The 21,925-nt window shown below is 44.7% G+C and overlaps 1 protein-coding gene across 2 annotated transcripts; it reads right to left on the bottom strand.

Annotated features, from left to right (window-relative positions):
- Positions 1 to 3,978: 3,978 nt before the first annotated feature.
- On the bottom strand, positions 3,979 to 13,694 carry bbc3 (BCL2 binding component 3). Of its 2 annotated transcripts, none has more exons than XM_035386581.1 (4): positions 13,307 to 13,694; positions 10,980 to 11,274; positions 8,585 to 8,796; positions 3,979 to 6,471 (listed from the first exon to the last, which is right to left on the bottom strand). In XM_035386581.1, exons 2-4 carry the CDS (start codon positions 11,260 to 11,262, stop codon positions 6,370 to 6,372), a joined length of 597 nt encoding a protein of 198 aa, XP_035242472.1. In that variant the 5' UTR covers positions 11,263 to 11,274; positions 13,307 to 13,694; the 3' UTR covers positions 3,979 to 6,369. The 2 variants fall into 2 exon arrangements, with proteins under 2 accessions (XP_035242472.1, XP_035242473.1); XM_035386582.1 differs by having other exon boundaries at positions 13,311 to 13,693.
- Positions 13,695 to 21,925: the final 8,231 nt, after the last annotated feature.

Raw genomic sequence — 21,925 nt, forward strand, 5'->3', positions numbered from 1 at the left:
TTATACCAGAGGCCAGCGGTTTTTAGTGTAGCTCGTCCATCCAATAAGGTCTCAATACCAGCAGGGTTATGAAGCTCATTGGCTGTTTGCCATGCCTCCCTGTATTCATTGGCTCAGCCGACATTTTTTAACATGGTCACTTAACTGAACTGAGCACAGGCCTGATGAGTTAAACATTATTCTGTAGACTGCAGTTAAAGCTGGGTTATATTATTGCTGGAGTGGAACTGAGACACCTTGCTCAAGAGTATATCACTTAAGAATCCTGCCCAAAACCAGAGTCCCGTTAGCTGGACATGTTGCCAATGCTAAACTGACCTGAGCAAGTGCGCACAGCTCTTATCGTCTCCCTCTGTAAGTCTTGTGTGATGAGCCTGTTCACAGGCGAGCCTGTCAGTGTCTGAGGTCCTGTAGGCCCAATGCCACCCCCTACCCAGGGCTGTAATCTGGGACGTCTGGCCACACGTCTCCAGCAGGTAGGGCCAGGGACGGAGGGCGGGGCCTGGCACCACACGGCCCGCGTGACGCCATGTTGCGGCTGGCAGGGCTTCCATTTGAGCCGCTGAGATGGCGGCAGTGGGGGCGGGGGGTAGCCGGGCAACAGATGGGCTCTCTGCTTCTCTGTGGCACACGGCGCTCTGAGGAAAGGCTTGGCCTGCGGTGCGCGTGGAAGGCCGTGCCAAGAGACCGGACCGCGTGCCGCATGCCTCCGAACGCACAGGCCCGCGCCGCGCCGCTCCCCAAACAGGTACGCCCAGTTCAGCACAAAGCTTTCCATACACGGCCTGTCATTACATCATTTATTTTCTTAGCTTATCTATTTTTAAACTGGTACATTATGTTACCCCCTTAACAGAGGCTGAGAAGCACCTGGCTCAAAGCAATAACAACGCAGGCGTTCCATGCGATGTTCTCTGCTGCATCCAATGAAATTCAACAAAATCAACATTTGCTTAGCAAAGTACTTTTTGGGAATTGTGTCTGAGAGCATTCTAAGAAAGTGGAGAGAAATATCCAAAACCCCTGAGTGAAAAAAGATCAGTCACAAAGTTGCAGCCAATTGGATATAATTATAATATTAAGGATCGTGAGATCTACACAGTACATGCTTAAAATCATAGACACTTTTAAATTAGAAATCACATTAAAGATGTCATTGTAATATACTGATTTTGTACAGACTGCTTAGTACGGTTTATGGTGGTAGGATATTAATAAAGTTAGGATTCTGGGCTTTAAAAAATATGGGTGAATTTAAGGTATGTGTTCCAGGTAGTTCATCTTGGTACAGGTGAGGGCAAAGCTTTCCAAAGGTGATACCTTGGATGACCCCTGCCCAGTTGCCCTGGTTCCAATTTAGTGATTGTAGAATGTTCCATTCCTGCTAAGCATACCCCCACCATCAGGAAAATGCCATTTGCCGCAAGTGTCATAATTTGTTTTAGAAAAGCTGATCGTTCTGAACTGTCTTTAAAAGTCCCTTAGTACATGTTCTTTGGCAGCTCCGTGCTTGAACTGTCAAATTCAGGAGGGTTTGCATATTGGCAATGTGTCAGCTGCCTCTCTCTAGAGCAATAGCATTAAATCTATTCGTTTGTAATGTGAGGAGTGACTCAGAACCACATGTGCTCTTATGTATCGTTCTACTTGTCACAGGACAAGTAGACACCCTTGCTACATGTTTTGTACCGAACGATACTCAAATTGTGATTACCCAAAAAACCCGACAAGCTGCAAAGCCAGCAAACTTCTTTTTTTTTCCCCTTGTGGTCTGAACTTCTGTGAAGAAGTGACACTGCTCGACCGCGGAGGGTTGGCAAATAACGAAGATCACGCGCGATGCGACCCGTCCTGCCGCTATCCGGGTGAAAGTGCGCGCAGGCAGCGGCTCGTAAACTACGCTGAGGGTTTCAGACAGACTTGGAGAACCTGCGCGTGCGGAATAAGCGGCGCCGCTCGTTGGCACTAATAACACGGCAACACGCGTGGTCTCCTGGCTCCCTTTCACCTCGGCAAATAACAATGGCGGAAAAACCGGATGAGCAGGTTGGCCAAACGCACGCAGTACGGGCATGGCCAGGTAACTCGAACCAGCCAATCCCGGCGCCTCAGTGTTTTCGAGCTAGGGGGTTAAGTCAGCCGACTCGATGTAAATGGAGACATTGGTATTGGTGTTGCTGTATGATATTGCTCACCCCGTTTGGCCAGTGTTTGCTTGGGTATCACCTGGTGCCAGGGAGTGGGTGTGAACTGTTTTGACATTACGATGCAAATGTGGGTTAGTCACTATCCTTCTTTCTGCCCAGGATTGTTGTGGGTGAAGTTGGGGTGATGAGGCTCTGAGATTTTTCAGAGAGGGGGGGGGGGGGGTGAGGTTGGTGATGTCAATCTCCAGTCCTGGGAGACTGGAATCCCTGCAGGGATTTGGGGACCCCAGCAGTCAGTACCCTGGAATAATTCTATCACTGGTCAGTTACACTAGCCATTACTGTTGTACTTTATGAATTACTGTACATTTATTTACACTATAGGTTTTACTCGGTCCAGTATAGGTATCCACCAGTTACATGCATTCTGCTTTTAATGTGTTCAATGACGTGCATCGACTTATTTTTCTTTTTTTTTTTTTTGTTAGTGGAAAATGCATGGGAGGGATAGTATATGGATGTCCCACTGGTTTTGCTTTTTTTCCCTCAATGGCACAGGAGAAAAAAAGACCTTCATTAGGTACCGGAGGCAGAGATGGACTTCTTTGACATTTCCCAGTAACAGCGTGCTTGTGTGTGTATATGTGTGGGTGTCTATATATGAGAAAGAAAAGACCTACGCCTTGGACCGCTGGCAACAAACAAGCCTCTTGTTTTTCTTCTTTTGAAGGGATGGACAAAGAAAGCAAGGGAAACAACCATGGCCTTGATATCATGATTAAGTCGCTGCTCTTTTCTTCATATTAGCGAGGGGAGGATTAATTACGGACGGAGCTAAACCCACCGTTTTTAATCAAAAGCCATCTTTCATCGTCCGACTCCCGCTGGCCCAACAGCAAGGCCGTGCCCTGTGAACATGATGTCATCACTCCTGGAACCAATCCGCTTAGGCCACAGGGTTTCCAGTCACAGGTCTTGAATTCTGGTCATTAACTTATTTTAATCAGGCCGTTCAGAGCACAAAAAGTGCGCTGTCTATGTGGACCTTAGGAGGGGTCAGACACAAGCACACCCCGTGGAAGCGAACTCGCTGACAGCCTTGCTGACAAACAGTGAGCCAGCCGCTGCACAATTGTGGGAAGGAGTAGGGCAAGGTCGATCTAAACAAAGCGTGTTCCGTACGGGACAGTGCCGTGAATCTGCACGGCTGCGGCAGCATATCGCAGTGTTATTATTCACGGTCGTGTTACGAGAACGCACCAGCCAGCATCTCGCATGACCCTGATGTGACCTGATCAGGCGGGAGGCGCACTAATCCTCATAATGTTAACCAGATGTGATCTCTTTCCAAGGGGCAGCACTCCCATTTCTTGCTCTCCCTTTTGTCTACACAAAGTGACCTGTTTTATTGCGTGTGCTCTGTGCTGGTGTACATTATGGTCAAGTGAATTATTCAATAGGAAAACTGTTTGGCTTCAGTATGGAGTCTGGAGTTTTATGTACTACCTTTGTTGTGTCCTAGAAGGACAGTACATGATTGTGGTTGCTTTGGTGAAAAGCTGGCTACCTGGATACAATAGGGAATAATTCAACGTATAATAATAATGTAATAATGTAAGTTGTCTTAAATATGTCTTATTACAGACAAGCACTGGTAATAGTCTTGAATAAACACATTTTTGAAGTCCAAGTTACAGGCCAGTTAAACCTCTTGTTAATAAGAGTTGAGTAAATTTTTGATGCAAAAGAAAATATATCAAGCTGTTGGTTATTTTTCTCTATCGAGGTTCATATTAAATGATTTCAGTCACATGCCAGGTGAAGGCACTGATTGATCAATTTTTAAAACTTTATTGTAAAAAGGAAAAAAAAAATACAAAAATTCACATAGAAAATTCACATAGAAAATGTCAAGTAGCAAATGTACACAGCTTCAGACCACAGACACAGCATTACTTTACGATACAGTAAGGCTGATCCTTTTTTGCACTTCGAACTTTGACATTTACCCCAACTGCATCTGCACGATTGCTCGCTTTTTTAAAAATTCATGCAACCTAAAGATGGTAGTTTCAGTTCCTTCAGTATTTTACATCACAGTCTGAGAGAGAGTGACTAGAGATGAAATAACATACATCACTCATGCTACATTTAAATGGCATCCTTAACTGGATCTCATTTATGTAAATAAGGGGGCGGGGGAAATGATGGCTCAGAGATTACAAAAGGAAGCTTTTTTTATGGTTGGTATGAACTTTCCAGTCCTACTTCCTGGGCGCTTGGAAATGAATTTTCAAACAGAAAATAAAAACGGGCTTCGGGCCCGTCAGCTCCGGCAGTGTTACCGCAGACGCTGTTGTCAACAACCTCAGCGCTCTTCAGTCTCGTTACGTGAAAAACCTCGGACTACAGACCAGCGGAATCAGAGCACGTTTTTGAAAGTGAGAGCACGCTCTGTTTCGGTTTCTCTACGCTCACCCAAATTTAAACACAGAGCCAAAAACACAACTGGCCTTTGGAGAAAAAAAAAATTATACCATTGTTTTCATTAAAAAAAGAATAAATTAATTACTTTACATTTGTTCTTATACAGTAAAAATTGGGATTTCATAATATTATCGTTTGGGGATGCCACTGAATAACCACTGAGATCTGCCTGATTGAAACTGCCATGCAGTTCCCTTGGACAGACATTTAAACCAACACACAGTAGAGGATTTAATCGTTTTAAATAACAAAAATTGATTCTTATCAAAATCCAAATCATGTATCTGAACTGTAAATATTGCTTTAAAAAAAACTGGATTTAGATACATCAACGATTTTTTCAACAATTATCGTCAACCCGTTTACAAAGTTCCCTCTGTGTCAGAACACTTCCAACAGTTGGTCCACGATAAAAAAATATTCATAGTGCAGAATTCTTGAAGGTTTAACATAAAAACAGGGAGAACCCCTCATTGAAGCACTTAAACGACAATTAACTGTCATTGAGAGACTACAGGTTAGTCGGAGGAACAGTCTCGACAGAAGGCAGGTTCACCCAGCCGGTCTCGAACAGCTTGGTCGCTGCCACTTCCCCAATTTTACAAAACAAATTCAGTATAACTATGGACAACGGCAGGTCCTCAGAAGCTACACAGCAACGCATTTTGACAAGACTACCTGCCAGACGCTAACCAGGAACATGGACCGCGAGCAGCGGCCTGGTCGAGCCGCGGGCCGCGCGGAACGTGCTAGAACAGGAAGTGTATGTACAGCTGTACACACAGCTGGAACCCACACACCCGGAGTGGATTGTCCACCGCTGGTCAAGGCATTTGATCCTCAAGAGGGAGGGGTGCGGCACAGGCAGAAATGCTCTCAAAAGTCTAAGGAAGTCCATAAAAAATATAAATTCTGTACACATCTGAATTCATAGGGCGCTGGCCTCACCCCCCCCCCCTCCCTTCCAGTTAAGGTTGTTCCCACATAAAATGAAGTCCCGCCGGCATGGGGCCATGTCCAAGGACCCTGGGTGTGGGAGAAACGCGACCATGGCCGGACCAGGCCACGTCTCCAGCTTAACAAAGGCAAAGCCGCCCTAGTCCAAAGACCTGATTGGCTGATTGGCTGACTGGGCAACAGAGTGGCCTGCTGGGATTAGACCCTGAAGGTCCCTCCTGATTAGTAGGAGGGGCAATCGCCCTGGTAGTGAGGGGCGGGACTGGCCACCCCTTAGATTGAAGAGGGGTGACGAAGGCTCGTAAGTACAGACAGGCAGGCCGCCCCGGAGGAGCCGCAGCCTGTCGGCCGACAGGATTAGTGGTACATACCGCCTGGGGCGGTGGAAACATCAAGTGCACCAAAACCAGTCGCCAGCCCAGCGGCCCAAAACAGAGCCTTCACAGCAACGCGCATTTAACGCTTTAGGGACGCATTCTGACACTGGGCCTGCAGATCGAGCGGCTCACACACACACACACATGCACGCTCGAAGACACACTCACACACACGTGTGTACGCTCACAGACATGGACCACCACATGCTCCCGCCACAATGCTACAGCAAAAAAAACAAACAAACAAAAAAAAAACAGATAAAGTGAACTAACAAAACCAAGATAGAAAATAATGTACAAAATCTACAAAAAGGCAATCCGGTCCAGCAGATTTTGCCCTGACCCAGCACTGTCTGTGTCTTCCACCTGGGGGAATTAGCCCTCCTGAGCCATCGCAAAGTCTATCTGTTTCGACGAACATACAGAGTGCTGAGGGTGTCTGTGATGAGGGTGAAGAGTCCCCAGCAGAGGCCTCTCCAATCTTGCAAGGGCTGCACAGCGTTCTAGAGCACAGAAAGAGAGAAACACAGTTCAGAGGTGTGCAGCATTTTATAACACACACACACACACACACACACACACATAAAAACAGAGTTCAGATGTATGCAGCGTTTTAGAATACACACACACACACACACACAGATAAAACAGAGTTCAGAGGGATGCAGCATTCTAGAACACAGAGAGAGGAACAGTTCAGAGGCACTCAGCATTCTAGAACGCAGAGAGAGGAACAGTTCAGAGGCACTCAGCATTCTAGAACACAGAGAGAGGAACAGTTCAGAGGCATTCTAGAAAACAGAGTTCAGAGGTGACATAGTGAAAACTCCCCCTGGTGGCTGTTCATAGCCAAGCAGTGTTCAGATCTCATTTAATTCACCTCCAACTGAACTTTATGAAATTCCATGAATGAATTTACAGCCAAATTCAATAATATGTGTGAGTGTGTGGGTGTTTGTGCATGTGTTCATGTCTGTGTGCACTTGTATGGATTTGTGTGTGTGTGTGTTTGTGTGTGTGCGTACGCATGTGCTTGTGTATGCATGTGTGGATTTGTGTTTGTGTGTGTGTGTGTGTGCATGCGTGTATGTGTGTGAGTGTGTGTGTGTGTGTGTATGGGTGTGGATGTGTGTGTGTGTGTGTGTGGGCGCACGCGCGTGTGTTTAAAACCGCGGGGAGTGAGCGGGCGATTTCAGACAGACAGCGTCTGCGCGGGAGCAGGGAAAAGCGGCCTGCCGCTCCGCTAACAGCTGCTGTGACTCACCCGCTAAAAATAGCCCAGCGCCTCGGCAACAGACACACAGACAGCCAAGACAGACAGACGGGCAGACAGAGGCAGAGACTGAAGGAGTCAGACTCAAACAGCAGAATGGCAGAGAGAGGGAGCGAGACAGTGAGAGTGAGAGGGAGTTTTCAACAAACACAATACAGACACAAACACAAAGAGGACAGCTTGGGGGGGGGGTATAAAAAAGCAGAGCCAGACAGCAGAGCAGAAAAAAGAACAGGACAGGAACACGGATGTGAGAGAAAGACGTGAGCAGCCGCGGTAACGACCCAGACAGGAGGGAGCACTAAATCACAGGCGGCAGTGACGCGGCAGAGGTCTTGTGCTACCAGCATTGTCTCTACTTGTCAACAGGAGGGAGGAAGTCCCCGTACTTTTTCTCGGTCTCTGAATAAACAACACTTCTCCCAGAATGCTCAGCCAGCCACCAGGAGTCATACCATCCGCAGCTCCGGGAGGTTCACCGAGGGCGCGGGGCAAGGCCAGAGGAGGAGGAGGGGGAGGGGGAGGGGAATGGTGCTACATTCGACTTTGGCTCCACTCCACGGCAAGCTGGCCTGGATCATGTGATCATCTACATTTCTTCACGCTCACGTTAGCTTTTATTGAAGACAGGGCTATTTTACTGCTGTGTGCACTTACATGTGTGCGCACGTGTGTGTGTGTGTGCTAGTGCGCGAGTGGCTGTGTGTATACACACATAAATGTGTTTGCATATGTCTAATCTAAATTTCAGTGTCTGTGTTTTTAGCTTCTGAGACACTGTGTGTTTTTTGTCTCGTGATGTGAATAGATTGGCTTGAGTGTTTGCATGCAAGAGAGTGAATTCGCACAACTCAGTAATACCAGCAGGGTAATGTCAGCCAAGACAGCCGCATGCGTGAGTGAGTACGTGAGTGAGAGAGAGAGTGAGAAAGAGAGAGAAAATAGTGAATACAGGAAGCATAATGTCAGCTAGAGCAGTCGCGTGAGTGTGAGAGAAGGAGAGGGAGAGCGAGAGAAGAATGACGTCAGCTTGTGTTTGTCTGGACCGAGGGAGAGGGCGGAGATTAGCCTGTGTTTACTCCCTGGGCTGCCTCGACGGCTCCTCACGCGATACAGTGGAGGGAGGGAGGGAGGGAGGGAGGGAGGAGGGGAGCAAGTTCACCCACAACTGGAAACTCCACTTCAGTCACAACACACACCCAGAGGCCACAGCTCTCCTACTGATTCAACAGCTGACACACACACTTACGCGTGCGCGCACACAGTTTCTCTCAGTCAAGCGCGCGCGCGTGCGTGCAAACACACGCAGGCATGCACACGTACACACACGCTCAGCTCCTCACCCTTCTCTGCAGAAACAAGGCGTTCAACTCGTCCCCGATGATCCGCAGCTGGTCGGCCACTCTCCCCGACGCGTCGTCGTCGATCTCCTGATCGCTACCACTGCTGTTAACCGCGGGCTCCCCCAGGGGGCGCTGTCTCTGGGGCAGCAGGTCCGGCAGCGGCTGTCCATCACGAGGCCTTTCGACGCTGCTGCCCTGCTCCCTCCCTGTGTCTGGGCACAGCCGAAAGGACGTCTCATTAGCACTTCAAACGCACGGAAACAAATCACCCTCCCAGAGGACAACAGCACGAAGATCTGTCACTCAAGTTCCAGCTCACAGCTCAGGATAAACAACATCAGCAGCCTTACACAGATGGGCGTAGGCCCACACTACTTGGGTGCCTGGCTTCTATCGTTCACTTGGGCTGAGGGTCCTGTTATTTTACAGGTAGGCCAGCGTGGCGTTATGGCTGTCCCCAGCCTCCCCCTCGCCCCCTCGCCCCCTCCCCCTCTCAAACTCCACTGGCTGCTCCAGACTTCACCTAGCGACTCTTTAAGGCTCTTAAAGAGTCTAGAAACAAGCATGGCTGTCTAGGCATCCACTGACCCATTTTAACACCCTCTGCCCTGGTGCTTACGCAGGCAGGTCCTCGACTTAGCGGGACTGGCCCGCCGTTTATCCCCCTCTGGTCCCTCTTTCCGAAAGCGCCGTACCCCCGCGTGGCATCGGAGTCAGACGTTTAAAATCGTGCGAGGCCGGCTTTTTTCTGCTTAGCCCCACTGGTGTTCTTGACCCCCCATTTTTGTTTTTTTCTTCCAAAGTTTGACTGTAATCCCTTAATCTGCTTAATTAGTCTAGAGTATAGCCTACGTGTTTGTGTGCGCTAGCATTGGAGGGCACAATCGCATTGGTTTAATAAACCTGCACGAAAACCTAAGGTTTATTTAAGCGTTACCTTAACTTTGTTCAGACACTGCAGAGGCAAAATATTTTCTTGGAAATAATATTTCACGTCTCCAATTTTTTTCCAAATTAATATTTAATCTCTCTCTTCTGTCACTTCTCCTTTAATCAATGAAAGTGAGCATTTTTAAATAGAAATACTTTAGTCTGCAGATCGATCTTTGGGGGTTCAGAAGAAAAGCCCACTACATTTCAAATTCATTTTTTAATTAGCCTAATTAGTCTATGGAGAAAACAATGAAGCAAATATTGAATGGCTTTAGTTAATGTTCCATACTATTTATGTATACTTTCACAAAATAAAAAATACAGTGAGACGTGAAAAATATTATTAGCCTTGCCTGCTACATAAAACCATCCACCTCCCATTGCATTTTTACCTTAAGACTTTCTATTAAATGCATAACAAAGATATCGCTATTTTCTAACAATCTGCTGATCCAAGAGGTGCAGGTGACTGAGAAGGCAGAGAGAGAAACAGAGAGAGAGGGAAAGCAGAGAAGCACTGGCTTGTTGCCAGGGTAACTGTGGCCGGGTACTGCCAGGAACCGAATTCACCCATTGGCTGAGAAAAAACAGGGGCAAGCCATGATAGGATGGACATGGTGAGGAGGGGGAGGGACCTGCTGGCTTGGACAGGCAATCGGAGGCAGGGAACTAGGGAGGTAACAGGGAAGAAGAGGAGAAAACACAGGAAGGTGGAGCAGGAAAAAAAAAACATAACAGGTGAAAGGAAATAAAAAGGAGAATGTGCGGAGGAAAGTGGCGTCCGGTGCAAATGCCAGCCGAACTGGGGTATATCTTTCTGCCCAGAGGCTATGCGGGTTTGCTCTCTGGGCAGTCATAGACAGCGGCAAGTCTGGACATGCCCCAGCCAATACTGCTGAATGGCAGCACGGAAAAGAGAGAGAGTGACAGAGACAGAAAGAGAGGGAGGGGAAGAGAGTGAATACAGGACACTCAAAATAGCAGCTCCCAGCAAGCACAGCATGTCCTAGCAAAGCCCAGACAAGCAAGTCCCCCACAAACCCCCATTTCCTACAGGCATCGTCATCTGTAGTGGTAAGCAGTGCCTGCTGGGAATGTGAGTTCCCATATTGCTCCATATTCATTTACAGCTATAAGATTATTTTTTTACATTACACATTTGTTTTCTAGATACCCTTCTGAAGCATGACTTTAGCTGCAAATGCAGTGCTCTAATATAACCGGAGCCGCTGGAGAAAAGAGACGTCCTACATTTCCCAAACTCTACTTCCTACTCTCCACATACCTGTGATTGTTATAATTACAATCCTTTAACAGCTAAGCACATAAGGTTAAACATTTTGCTGAAGGACACAACACTGACACGCTGGGGACTTGAACCCAGAACTTTCAGGTGCTTCCATAGAGGTGCTGCATTGGACCTCAGACATTCATCCATCACCCTCCCCTCCCAGCGGCTTACCTGCACTCTCTCGGACAGCGGCGCCGGCGGTCTCTGAGGGAGGTGAGCTGGGCACACAGGCGGGCGTCGGGCGGGGGCTGTGGGCCACGGCGCTGTAGGCGGTCTGGGTGGCGATGTCCCGGCGCGGGTGGCAGGGCTGGTAGCCCATCTGCAGGGCATGGAAGCCGCTCCCGTGCCAGGCGTCCTGCCGCGCGCCTTCCGGCCGCAGCGCCTCCATGCGACAGCTCTGCTGACCGCTCTGGCCGCTGCTTTCCACCCCTCCGTCTGTCTGGGGTCTGGCCATACCACCTGCAGCCTGTAGGTGGCGCAAGAGAGCGCACAGCATTAATTAGCATCTGTGGTTAATCAGGACTTCATTTAAAAAAATGATTAATGGTTACATTAGAACAAGAGCAATACCGCAACTCCTGACAGCATCAACAACACAGAAAGTGTTGCCACCCAGTGGACTCCAATGGAATTTTACTGCATTTGAATTCAAAGCATTACTACTGCACTTTACTATGCCATACTGCATGTCTAAATATTTGGCATAAGATTCAATAAACATGACACATCTAAACTGTACACTTATAATTACGGCAGAAGCGTTTGAAACTTCGTTAATTTATTTAGGTAAATCACTTGGATTACATAACCATATTACATTACAGAAATATAATTCATAATTCAAAACAGTTTTTTATTTAAATTTCAGGCTGAGCAAGCGTGCATTCAAGCAAAATTCAAGCAATGTTAGAAGTCAAGACTCAAGTCAAGATTCTTTTCAAAAACATTGTTTGTCCTCTGGCTTGACCCAACAATTTATATTCCACGTGGCCGCTAGATGGCAGCGACAGTGCCCTCGTGCTCAAGAGTTGTTTGTAAACAAATCCGTGCCAGAAGCGAACTGACACGCTCACGCGTTTAACGCACACGAGCGCGCTACTCTAAGATACACAATAACAAGCTTGACAGCAGAAGCGTGCCTCTTTCACAATTTCTCCATGATAAAAGCGGTAAATTCCAGCGCCTTCTCAGGTTTGATATGACAGATTAAGCATTCATATTTCCACACTGCGACACAGACAATCATATCAGATTGTTTTAGAGTTAACTCTCTACTGTAAGAAATGGAAATAAAATATGCATGGAAAATATTATGTAGGTAATTCAAAATTTCATAACAGTACCATGCATGTTTATTCTACACATACTAATATTTTCACGCGTTAAAGCTTGCGTAAGGGGTCAAGTCCTGACCGCGCTAGTAAATTACGATGATAAAATGATCTTGACATTCAATTTGCTAACACACGGAACACAACGTTCTCGCGAAAATCTTTGCACAATGTTACACATGATATCATAATGTAACAGCACTATGAGAACCCAGTCGAGAAGTTAGTCAAACCATACCGAAAAACAAACAAAAAAAATCTGCCAATTATTCAGGCATCGAAAACTGGACAGCGTTATTTAACACGCCATGAACTCATTTTAAAGCACATAAAACAAATAATCCCTCTTGCAATCGCTTGACCGATGGTTAATGAATAATCGTCAAATGATGAGGAATAGCCTACCACTAGTCTATGACATTTGTGCAAACCATCTTTAAATTCTATCGGTTTTAAAGCTACTTTAGCAACTTTAGTAGATAACTCATTCATATCACTTGCTTTAACTAATTTGACACATCGAATAGAGGCAACTGAACTGTAGTTTAATGATATAAATACATAGTCAAAGTTCACCATGTAGCCATTGTCTCTCTGGCTAACTGTCCAAAAGTCAATACACGACACACCAAACGCATATTCACGGGAACCAAACAGCGCTTTGGGCGAGACGCTGAGAGGCAAGTAAGAAAAACAACACCGGGATAGATATATTTGCCCTTCCAGATACATCAGAACTAGCTAGCCAAAATGTTGGTCGATTGCGCCTTTTCCTTACATAAAAATGTGGCTACTGTAATCTCTAGTGGCAGAGCGGATTCCCGTCCCAATTCCGGCAAACAGGTTAATGTTTCCACAACCAAAAACATCGAGACCCAAAGCCATGCAGCGTGCGGAGTACAGCTCGCAGAGTTGTCAGTGCACTATGTCCATAAGCAAGAAACTGTCCTTTACTTGGAACTCAAAAGGACCGGGTTAAAGAAAGAGTAGGCTATTCATGCACAGCGATTTAGGCTACTACATGAAATGAAATGAACGCTGTAAAACGTTTAACATTATTACCTAGGAAACTATCAACGTTAACTCTAAATGTAGCTAGTGTCAAGTGCATTAAGCTGTCAAACAGAGCCAGCTGGCGAACAAGTCAACTAATAAGTATGAACTTACCTGCCTTTGTTGACGTTTCGTTGTAACAGGATAACAGTCAAGAGTTTATGTAATGTTGATGGTTCCTTGTCATTAGGGGTCGTATACAGAAAGCTAACTGGCTAGTTAGCTAATTCCGTTGCTTGAAAGTCCACTCGTGTGACATTTTTACCATTGTCTGAACCGTACGTCAATAAACATCCCAGGAAAATTTCAGTTGCAGCGCCGATCGAGCAATGAATATAACGCCGAAATCGTTGATTTGCCAAAGGGGATAATAGAGGAACAATCCTAGCGTCGATTACAGATGAGAATGCTACACAGTTGTGATCCCGCTCAGCTTTCACTCCCGCGGCTAGACTCCTTTCGCCACGCCCTCTTCGTTTCTGACAAGTCCTGACATGCACTTCGTGTAGTTGAGATGCGCGATTCTATGGTTGCACTGGCCACTTTTTTCAGACGAGGCTCCGCAGGAATCCACAGAACGCTTCCTTCCTTTGCCCCCTTCCCGTCCCCTTTTTTGTGCGATTGTAAAACAGTTAACAACTGTCAACAAAATATGATGCAAAGAGGGATGTCGTTAAATTTACACCTCTTCTTTCTAGTGTTAAAGTAGCATACACATTAAAAGGTGTTAAGTACAACGACACGAGAAGGGGTCAGTGGGGTGAATTGTAAATGAACTTGTCAGCACATTCAGCATGGAGATGCCCATGCCATGCCCTGACACGAAAATAACTTCCAGCCTGCTCGTGAATTAAACTGTCCATGGTATTCTGTACAGCAACCAGTCATTGTATGACTGTTGGCAGGTCTTTGCAGACAGTGGTGCTATGTTTAGAGAGGTATTGCCAAATGTTAGCTGTGTGGGTTGTGACACAACTGACATCCTAACCTTGTGAACCAGATAATACACCAATAGAGATAGTAGTAGTAGCCTAGTAGTAGTAGAGTAGTAGTTGTTGCAGTAGCAGCAGCAGTATTATTGTTGTTGTGCAGTTTTTATTCATTTATAAAAACTTTACCAGGTAGATATAAGGTGCGACCGGTCTCTGCAGAGATCTCTGCAAGTTCTGCAGGTGCAGTCTCAGCATGACTAATGCACTGAATCCCTCTGTCTCAGGTAGATTACACTTTTTAAAAAGTTCAACAATAAACAGCGTTTAGTTTTTTTTGTTTGTTTGTTTGTTTGTCACCAGGACGAAACACTTTTCGGGTTGCCTGCTGTGTAGTGCTCTGTCAGTGGGGTTCTCTAAAGACCCTTTTTAGTGGATCTAAGAAGAGAACATCTTGGAAAGATACAGATAAATATATTGAAACATTTTACACAGAAGAGAAATTGTACAAAAAAGCGCTTCTTGGGCTGTCTGAATAGTCGGAGTGAGAGGACGGATGCAAGATATAGTGGCGTGAAAAAGTATTTGCCCCTTCTTGATTTTTTCGATTGTAGCATATTTGTCACACTGAACGATATCAGATCTTTAGACAAAATGTGATATTAGAAAAAGTCAACACAAAATGCATCTTTAAAATTATTACTTAATTTATTTAATGAAAAAAGTTATCAAACACCCATTTCACCCAATTTTCCCCTTAGTTACTCAATCAACCAGTTAGTCAAATTGAATTGATAATTAGATTTAGCTGATTGAACACAGCCAGGCTTGATTTCAGCCATCCCTGTTGAATCTAAACCTCAGTTATATTGAACCTTGCCATCAGAGTGAAGTAGTCACCACAAAGTTTCTACAAGCATTTTATGTCACGATCAAAGGAAATTCCACAAGAGATGAGAAAAAAGTTGTTGAAATATATCAGTCTGAAAAGAGTTACAGTTAAAGGTGAAAGATACATCCTGCAGATGTGCTGGGACGCATCATCACTGATGGAACCTGGGGTCGCAGGGTGTTTCGGGTCTTTCAACATCAGACACCCTCGCCCAGGCGACCCAGCCGGGGTTTGATCAGACCCCAGCTTGCGTCCCAGCAGCATTCGCCCACGGATCTGCCCTCTTGATCCAAAGCCACCTAGTGGCCTTCTCCGCAGCTTCAGTAGCAAATCTGATGGCCTTCCTCTTTGCCTCCCCGGTGATGCCCAAGTTGGGGTTCTCATTCTCCCCCGCCCCCCCCTCGGGCTCCCCTGGGGTGTCTTTTCGAAGGCTTTTCTGTAGCTTATTTTGGTTTCTCCCTCATGGAAGATACAGGCTGCAGTGCTAGCCCTTCCTGTCCCGGATCCCGTCTTTCCGAGCAGTCAACTGTCTCTCCAGTTGTCACAAAACCATTTCTAAGGCTCTTGGACTCCACCGAACCACAGTGGAATGGAACTGGGGTGAATCTTCCCAGAAGTGGCAGGCCTGCCAACATTTCTCCAAGAGTAACAACTCATCCAGAAATTCTCAGAAGATCCCAGAAAAACACCCAAAGAACTGCAGGTCCCTTTAGCCTCCACTAATCAGTGTTAACGACTCCACAATAAGAAAGAGACTGGGCAAAAATGGGTTTCATGGAAGAATGGCAAGGGGGAAACTGGTACTAACCGGTGCTACTCGGGGAACCTGAGTAAACACAAAACATATTAAAATTTTTTTTTTTTATTTAATGGGAAAAAATATCAAACACCCATGTCACCCATGTGAAAAAAAGAATTCCCCCCTTAAACTTAATAACTGGTTACACCACCTTTATCAGCAATAACTGCAACCAAACTCTTCCTATAATTCAATAACAGTCTTACATGGCTGTGGAGGAATTTTAGCCCTCTACAGAACTGCTTTAATTCAGGAAAATTGGTAGGTTTTTGACCATGAACTGCTAATTTCAGATCCTGCCACAGCATCTCTACTGGGTTAAAATCAGAACTTTGACTAGACTACTCTGGCCCAAGGGTTGTGTTGTGCATGGCCCCTATTAAATAAATAAATAAATAAATAAATAAATAAACAAATAAATAAATAAAATAAAATATAAACTAATGATGCTAAATAATATACATATAGTCAATACATCAATAAACATTCACCGAAACCCACAGAAATAGAGGGGTGAGTGGAACTGTAACTTGCTAATAATAGTAAATAAAATATTTTAAATGGTAGTCTACAATACATATTTTATAATTTGACACCATGCATGTTGCCCTGGCTTGCCATGTATCAACAACTTTGTTAGCCATATTCTGCATAACCTAGACATCAAAATAAATTAACACTGATTGTATTATCAACATAAAACAACAACATTGACCAACTTCAATTTTCATTTAATATTTACGCATTTGCATATTTTGATTGAGTAGGCCTATTCAACGGCGTTTTATGGGAATACCCTAAAATGCTAATTTGACCTCTTCAGTGCAACTTGTGACTGCAGCTATTCTGGCCACCTTGCAGCTGTACGCCATCTGGGACGCAGGGCTTTGTTGCGTCGCTTAATCGGATGCTAGTGACAATTTGTCTCGAGACCCCTAGTTTACAGGGAACGCCTCCTTTTAAGCGGGGAATTCCGCGCTTAGGTACATGTCCGGGCGAACTTCCTTAGCCCGAATCGGGAGGCGCATTGCGCGAGGATCTCCCGGATAGCGACAGTGGTCGATCCAATTCCAGTTGTTTATTTTTCTTAATTGTCATTTGGTGGGACTATGCATTTCTGTGACGGAAAAAAATCTATTGCTTAAACGGACCGTACCAGTAGCAGCAGAAGTTAATGTGATTCAACACAATTAATCATTGTAGTAACATAACTTTGAGCTTTGTAGTAAAGAAATACGTAATACGCAAATTATGCAGAAGACATCATTCTTAACTAGTTTATTAATTAATGACTAATTATTCAGGGGCACTTTTGCACCATGCCACCAACACCACAATTGTCAGCTGATACAGTAGGCCTAATTTTGAGATTATTATTCAAACATAATACGTCCTCACAACATTTCAGTGATGTAGAAAGAACTGTGTATTTATTTTGGCACCTGTGTCCACCTGAGGGCAGTTAGGGGATGCAGCAGACTGCTGGTGTCATTGAAGTGGCGACACACAATGAAAACTCACATCTGGTAACTTGCCAGTAGTGAAGTCACTCACTGGTCATGTGATGCAATGCATATTGAATTCCACCCTGCACGTGCCCAGTGAGGAGAAATCTCATAGATTACAGCACTGTGAAAATCTAGCACCTAATATACAGTCACTAATAGACTATTTGCACCTACACAGCAGTGCCAGACTTTCACATGTGTTAATTTACTTGTTAATTAACATCTCTCTCTCTCTCTCTCTGTTTAAAATTTTCCTGCTATTGGAGTGGTGGTTTCAGTTTGAGACATGATAATGGTAGCTGTATGCTAGACGTAAAGAGGCTAGTGTTTTTTTAGAATTGTACCAACTTTGTGTTCCAGAGGCCGTGTGCATCGCTTTGACTCTTCTCTGCCTTTCAGAGGTGGCTATGGGGAGTAACCAAGCGGAAAGACAGATCTCTTCATACAATGAGTGCTGAGCTAGGACCTGGACTGCCACAATGACATCATCCTTCACCCCCCTCCCCCCCCCCACCCCACCACCACCACCTCACCCCCCACATGCACATACACACGCAAGCAACAGCTCTCTGGCTACAAAGCAGACTGCTGGGTCCAGCACTATTCTCTCTCTCCCCTCCATTTCACAAATTAGTTTTCAGCGCTGCCAACTAATTGGCTGCTAAACAGCCACTGTCGTGGGGGAGCCGAGTGGCGCAGGGTGAACAGCTGCCTCTTCTCGTAAAGTAATGGAAGGGTGGTGAAAGACAGATGACGGCAAAGCATCACTCAGGATGCGCAGACACTGTGCAGCCAGGGGTCTGTGTTTACCATGGCCCTCTTCGGTCCTCCTATAGCCCCTGGCCATAGGTGCAGAGGTGGGGCGGCCCTGCTCTGGGTAGTTTCAGGTAGCGCCGTGGCTAGTGGTTGTGACACAGGGCCGAGGGTTGCGGGTTCAAAGCTTCCCTGTTGTACTTCAGAATGCAATGGCAGTTGAGAGAATTTTAGGATTTTAGGACTGATAGTACTGTGGAAACCCTACTGACTACCAAACAAGTAACTGAAGGACTAATTATTAAATGATCTTGTTATTCAGTTTATCTCAGTATATAACTCAACTGCTCTGCTGAAGGTAGAATGCTAAAATGTGTGAACCTTATTAAAAATATATGATTTAACATATTAAAAAATATGTTAAATTGTATGAAATTAATTTCATGGTTTATTAGCAAAGAGCTTTCTTTCAAATTCAGTCACTGGACAGGAAATACATTTTTCTGTAAATCATGGTGTTTCTAAATACTGCAAACATTTATGTAACCAGGACAGTACCTGATCAAAAGTTTTCACCAGTGTCAAACTTCGTCTGGTTCAGAGCTATTTTTGTAAAGGATGTATGTGGCATTTAGAAAATTTGGGTTTTATTTTTCATTGTTAGGTATATTATCATTGACAACAGTCATCAAAGCATTGTGACCTCACAGGGTTGCCAAGTCAGGTGACATCATCAGTTAAGTGGGGGAGGGTAACATGGCTGACCCAGCCTTAAGCGTAGGGTTTCACAAAGCTTTGCTTTATGGCCATCACAGCCAAACCTGCACTGGATACACTAATGTTTCCTGGGATTTTGTGTCTTCCATTCACTTAATTATATAAATCATTGCCTGTACGCAGGCCTGGATTGAATCAACCTTCAATCAAATTAGACTTTTTTCATAAACACAGTTCAGTGAGTTTGGTTATCAACCAGAATTAATGAAAAAATTGTGTTAGCATCGGCAAAAGTAACACGTGCAATTTTTAAAAAGTTGAAGTTAAGAATAAGTATTGACAAGTATTGAATTCAGCTCAGCCACATGTTGAAGCTGCACAGAAATCTGAGAGTTGAACTGCAAACAAATGATAACCCTGAAAAAAAGTGATACTTTTTAAAATGACAACTTTCAGGTGAAAGACTTAGAGCACATTAAGAGAGTGTGATATTAACATGATCAGTTATTGTACTGATTCAGGGGATTAATATCATATCAAGAGGATGGTTTTGTACCCTGTAATGTAAAAAAACAAACAAACAAACAAACAAACAAAAAAAACAGTATTACAATTTATAACACTGTGGCACTGTAACAATAGGGGTGCTCTCTTCTGCCATGGTAGATGGCTCCCAAAACAGATCGCTCAAGTTCAGGACCTGTGAGGTGGAACCAATCTACAGTGACAGTGTGATCAAAGCAGAAGTTCACTGCAACACCACAGTCATGTGTTGCAATGAATTACAATGCAGCAGGCAAGCACATATCGGGACACAGTCACAGAGCAGACATTCTTATTCTTAATCTTACTGTTCAGCTCCTACCTGCAAATGCACTTCAAGGCTAAGTACCACTACAGGGAAATTTACATTGACACTGCAATACGAAAAGAGCATTTTGAGCTCCAAACTGTACCATTGATTTGCCAGTTCTCTTCCAGGAACAGTGCAAGTGAACTGTTTTCCTACCTCTTCGAACACCCCAGTATGCTACAAACATTAATTTAAAAAAAATCTTTTTCTTTACTCTACAAATGTGCCTTGAGTCTAGGGCCCATTTAACCCCCCCCCCCCCCAAAAAAAAGGATTTGTGTTTAAAGCTGTGAAGTTTGAAATCCAAAGATCCGAAGTGTTATTATGAGATTTAGTCATCAAGGGTGGCAAGTGTAAGGGTAATTTGACAGGTCTGAACAGTTTTAAGGTATCCCTAATGCATCAGTTAATCTTGGGGCATGAATCCATATTGCTGGAAGGCAGTGTGAGCGCTCAGATGACCTTTTCCACAAAGGTGACCTAAAAACAACATGAGGTCAGCGGACCAGCTAAGTGATGGGATAATCATATAGAATGTGGCAGGGGCTGCCTGCAGGTCTGTATAGTGGGAACACTGCTCAAGAGCAAGCAATTACCTCATTACCCCGCTCAACAAGCTGATCACATGGCCGGCAGCCAAGCGGTGGGCGTCGGGAGGAACAGCCGGGGCAGTGAGGTCAGCTGTTCCATCACACTCCCATGTGACTAGAGGACAGGCCAACAATGCCTTGGTTTAACGGGGATATTTAACTCTGTGTGACAAAATGTGCGTCAGCAGTCCCCCTCTGCCTCCTCCAGCTACAATGGGGCGTCTTATCCAGTGCCAAAGACGCCGTCTCCATGATAACAATAATTCAGTTAAAATGGTGTTTCAGATATCAAGGACCTATGCATGGATTTATTGGAAAATAACTGAAATTTCATCTGGCTCGATGTAATTTAACCCTTTCTCCCCCCTCAACTGGTCTTTTTCTGTATTTACTTTTAAGTTCCATAATCCACTGTTTCATTGTAGTCCAGGAGAAGGCAACCCTGGTCCTGAAGTGCCTGCAGTGCCTTGCTCCATCTAAACCCATAACTGCATAATTCAATTAATTATTAGGCTTAATGAACACAATTGACCATGTGCTGCAGGTATTTGTCTCTGGATATTTTTCTCAGATTATTGATATTACCTTAAGAAATAAACAAGGAGTGATCTTAACTGGTAAGTCGATCTACAAACAGTAGGAATGATTTCAGTACCCAATACCTTATTTAGCCATATTCATATTATGTTGAGTACTGTGATCATCTTTAATGGTTTCTTTTCCTTTTCCACTCAAAATAGAATGTGTTGCAGTCTGACAAAATATGAATGAAACATATATGGTTATTTTACTGTGAATTTTAATTTTAAAAAGAATTAAAAAAGTGATGTTACTTTAAAATGGCACTATGATGTAGAATATGTCAAAAATGAAAGGTCTACTTTTTGTTTTTCAGGATGGCAGATTAGAAAAATTTCTCATTCACACAACAAAGTTGCATCCTGTGTTTTTGCATGGTCTATACCTTTCTTTGAAACAACATTTTACCTCCATTTATACTTTATTTCCTAATTTGGAATGGCCAGTCACAATCAGTGAGCCCGTCCCGTCTCACCTGACATCCTGCCAGTTTGGGAAAGTGCAAATTCTGGCTGGGGCTTTTCTGTGTGAAGTTTGCATATTCTCCCTGTGTCAGTGTGGGTTTCCTCCCAAAGTCAATTAGGTTATGCTGATTGGAGTCTAAATTGCCCTTGCATTAACCCTTTGAAGAGTAGTTTTTTTTTTTCAAGTCAGTGTTCTAGAACTGCGTTGCTTTCAGTTTACCAGTAGTGATTGTTACATCAGCATTAGAGCGTTGAATGTTGAGTTAAGAACATTCTAGTCACATATTTGTGATCTTAAGGCCAGTTCAGACCGAAGATTCGCGACAGGACCAGCTGCAACTGGCGACACTTTACAACATTCTAAAACTGGCCAACTGCGATTGGACAACATGAATCGGCTGCAGTGGCGAGCGCCGGCATCAGACGTTCTGAGACGAGGGGTTCACACTGCTGCAACTCCTCTCAGCAATACTCTAAACGGTTTTGTTGCGTCGCGAATCTTTGGTCTGAACTGGCCTTTACACTTCAAAGGGTTATTTGTAAGCGAAGAGCTGATAATTTGGTGACCTGTCCAGGGTGTTCTCCTGCTGCCCACCCACATGCATACTTTATCTAACCCATGAACAAAAACAAGGGGATTAGATAATGG

Source organism: Anguilla anguilla, chromosome 12 (assembly GCF_013347855.1).
Source record: "Anguilla anguilla isolate fAngAng1 chromosome 12, fAngAng1.pri, whole genome shotgun sequence".
NCBI lineage: Eukaryota > Metazoa > Chordata > Actinopteri > Anguilliformes > Anguillidae > Anguilla > Anguilla anguilla.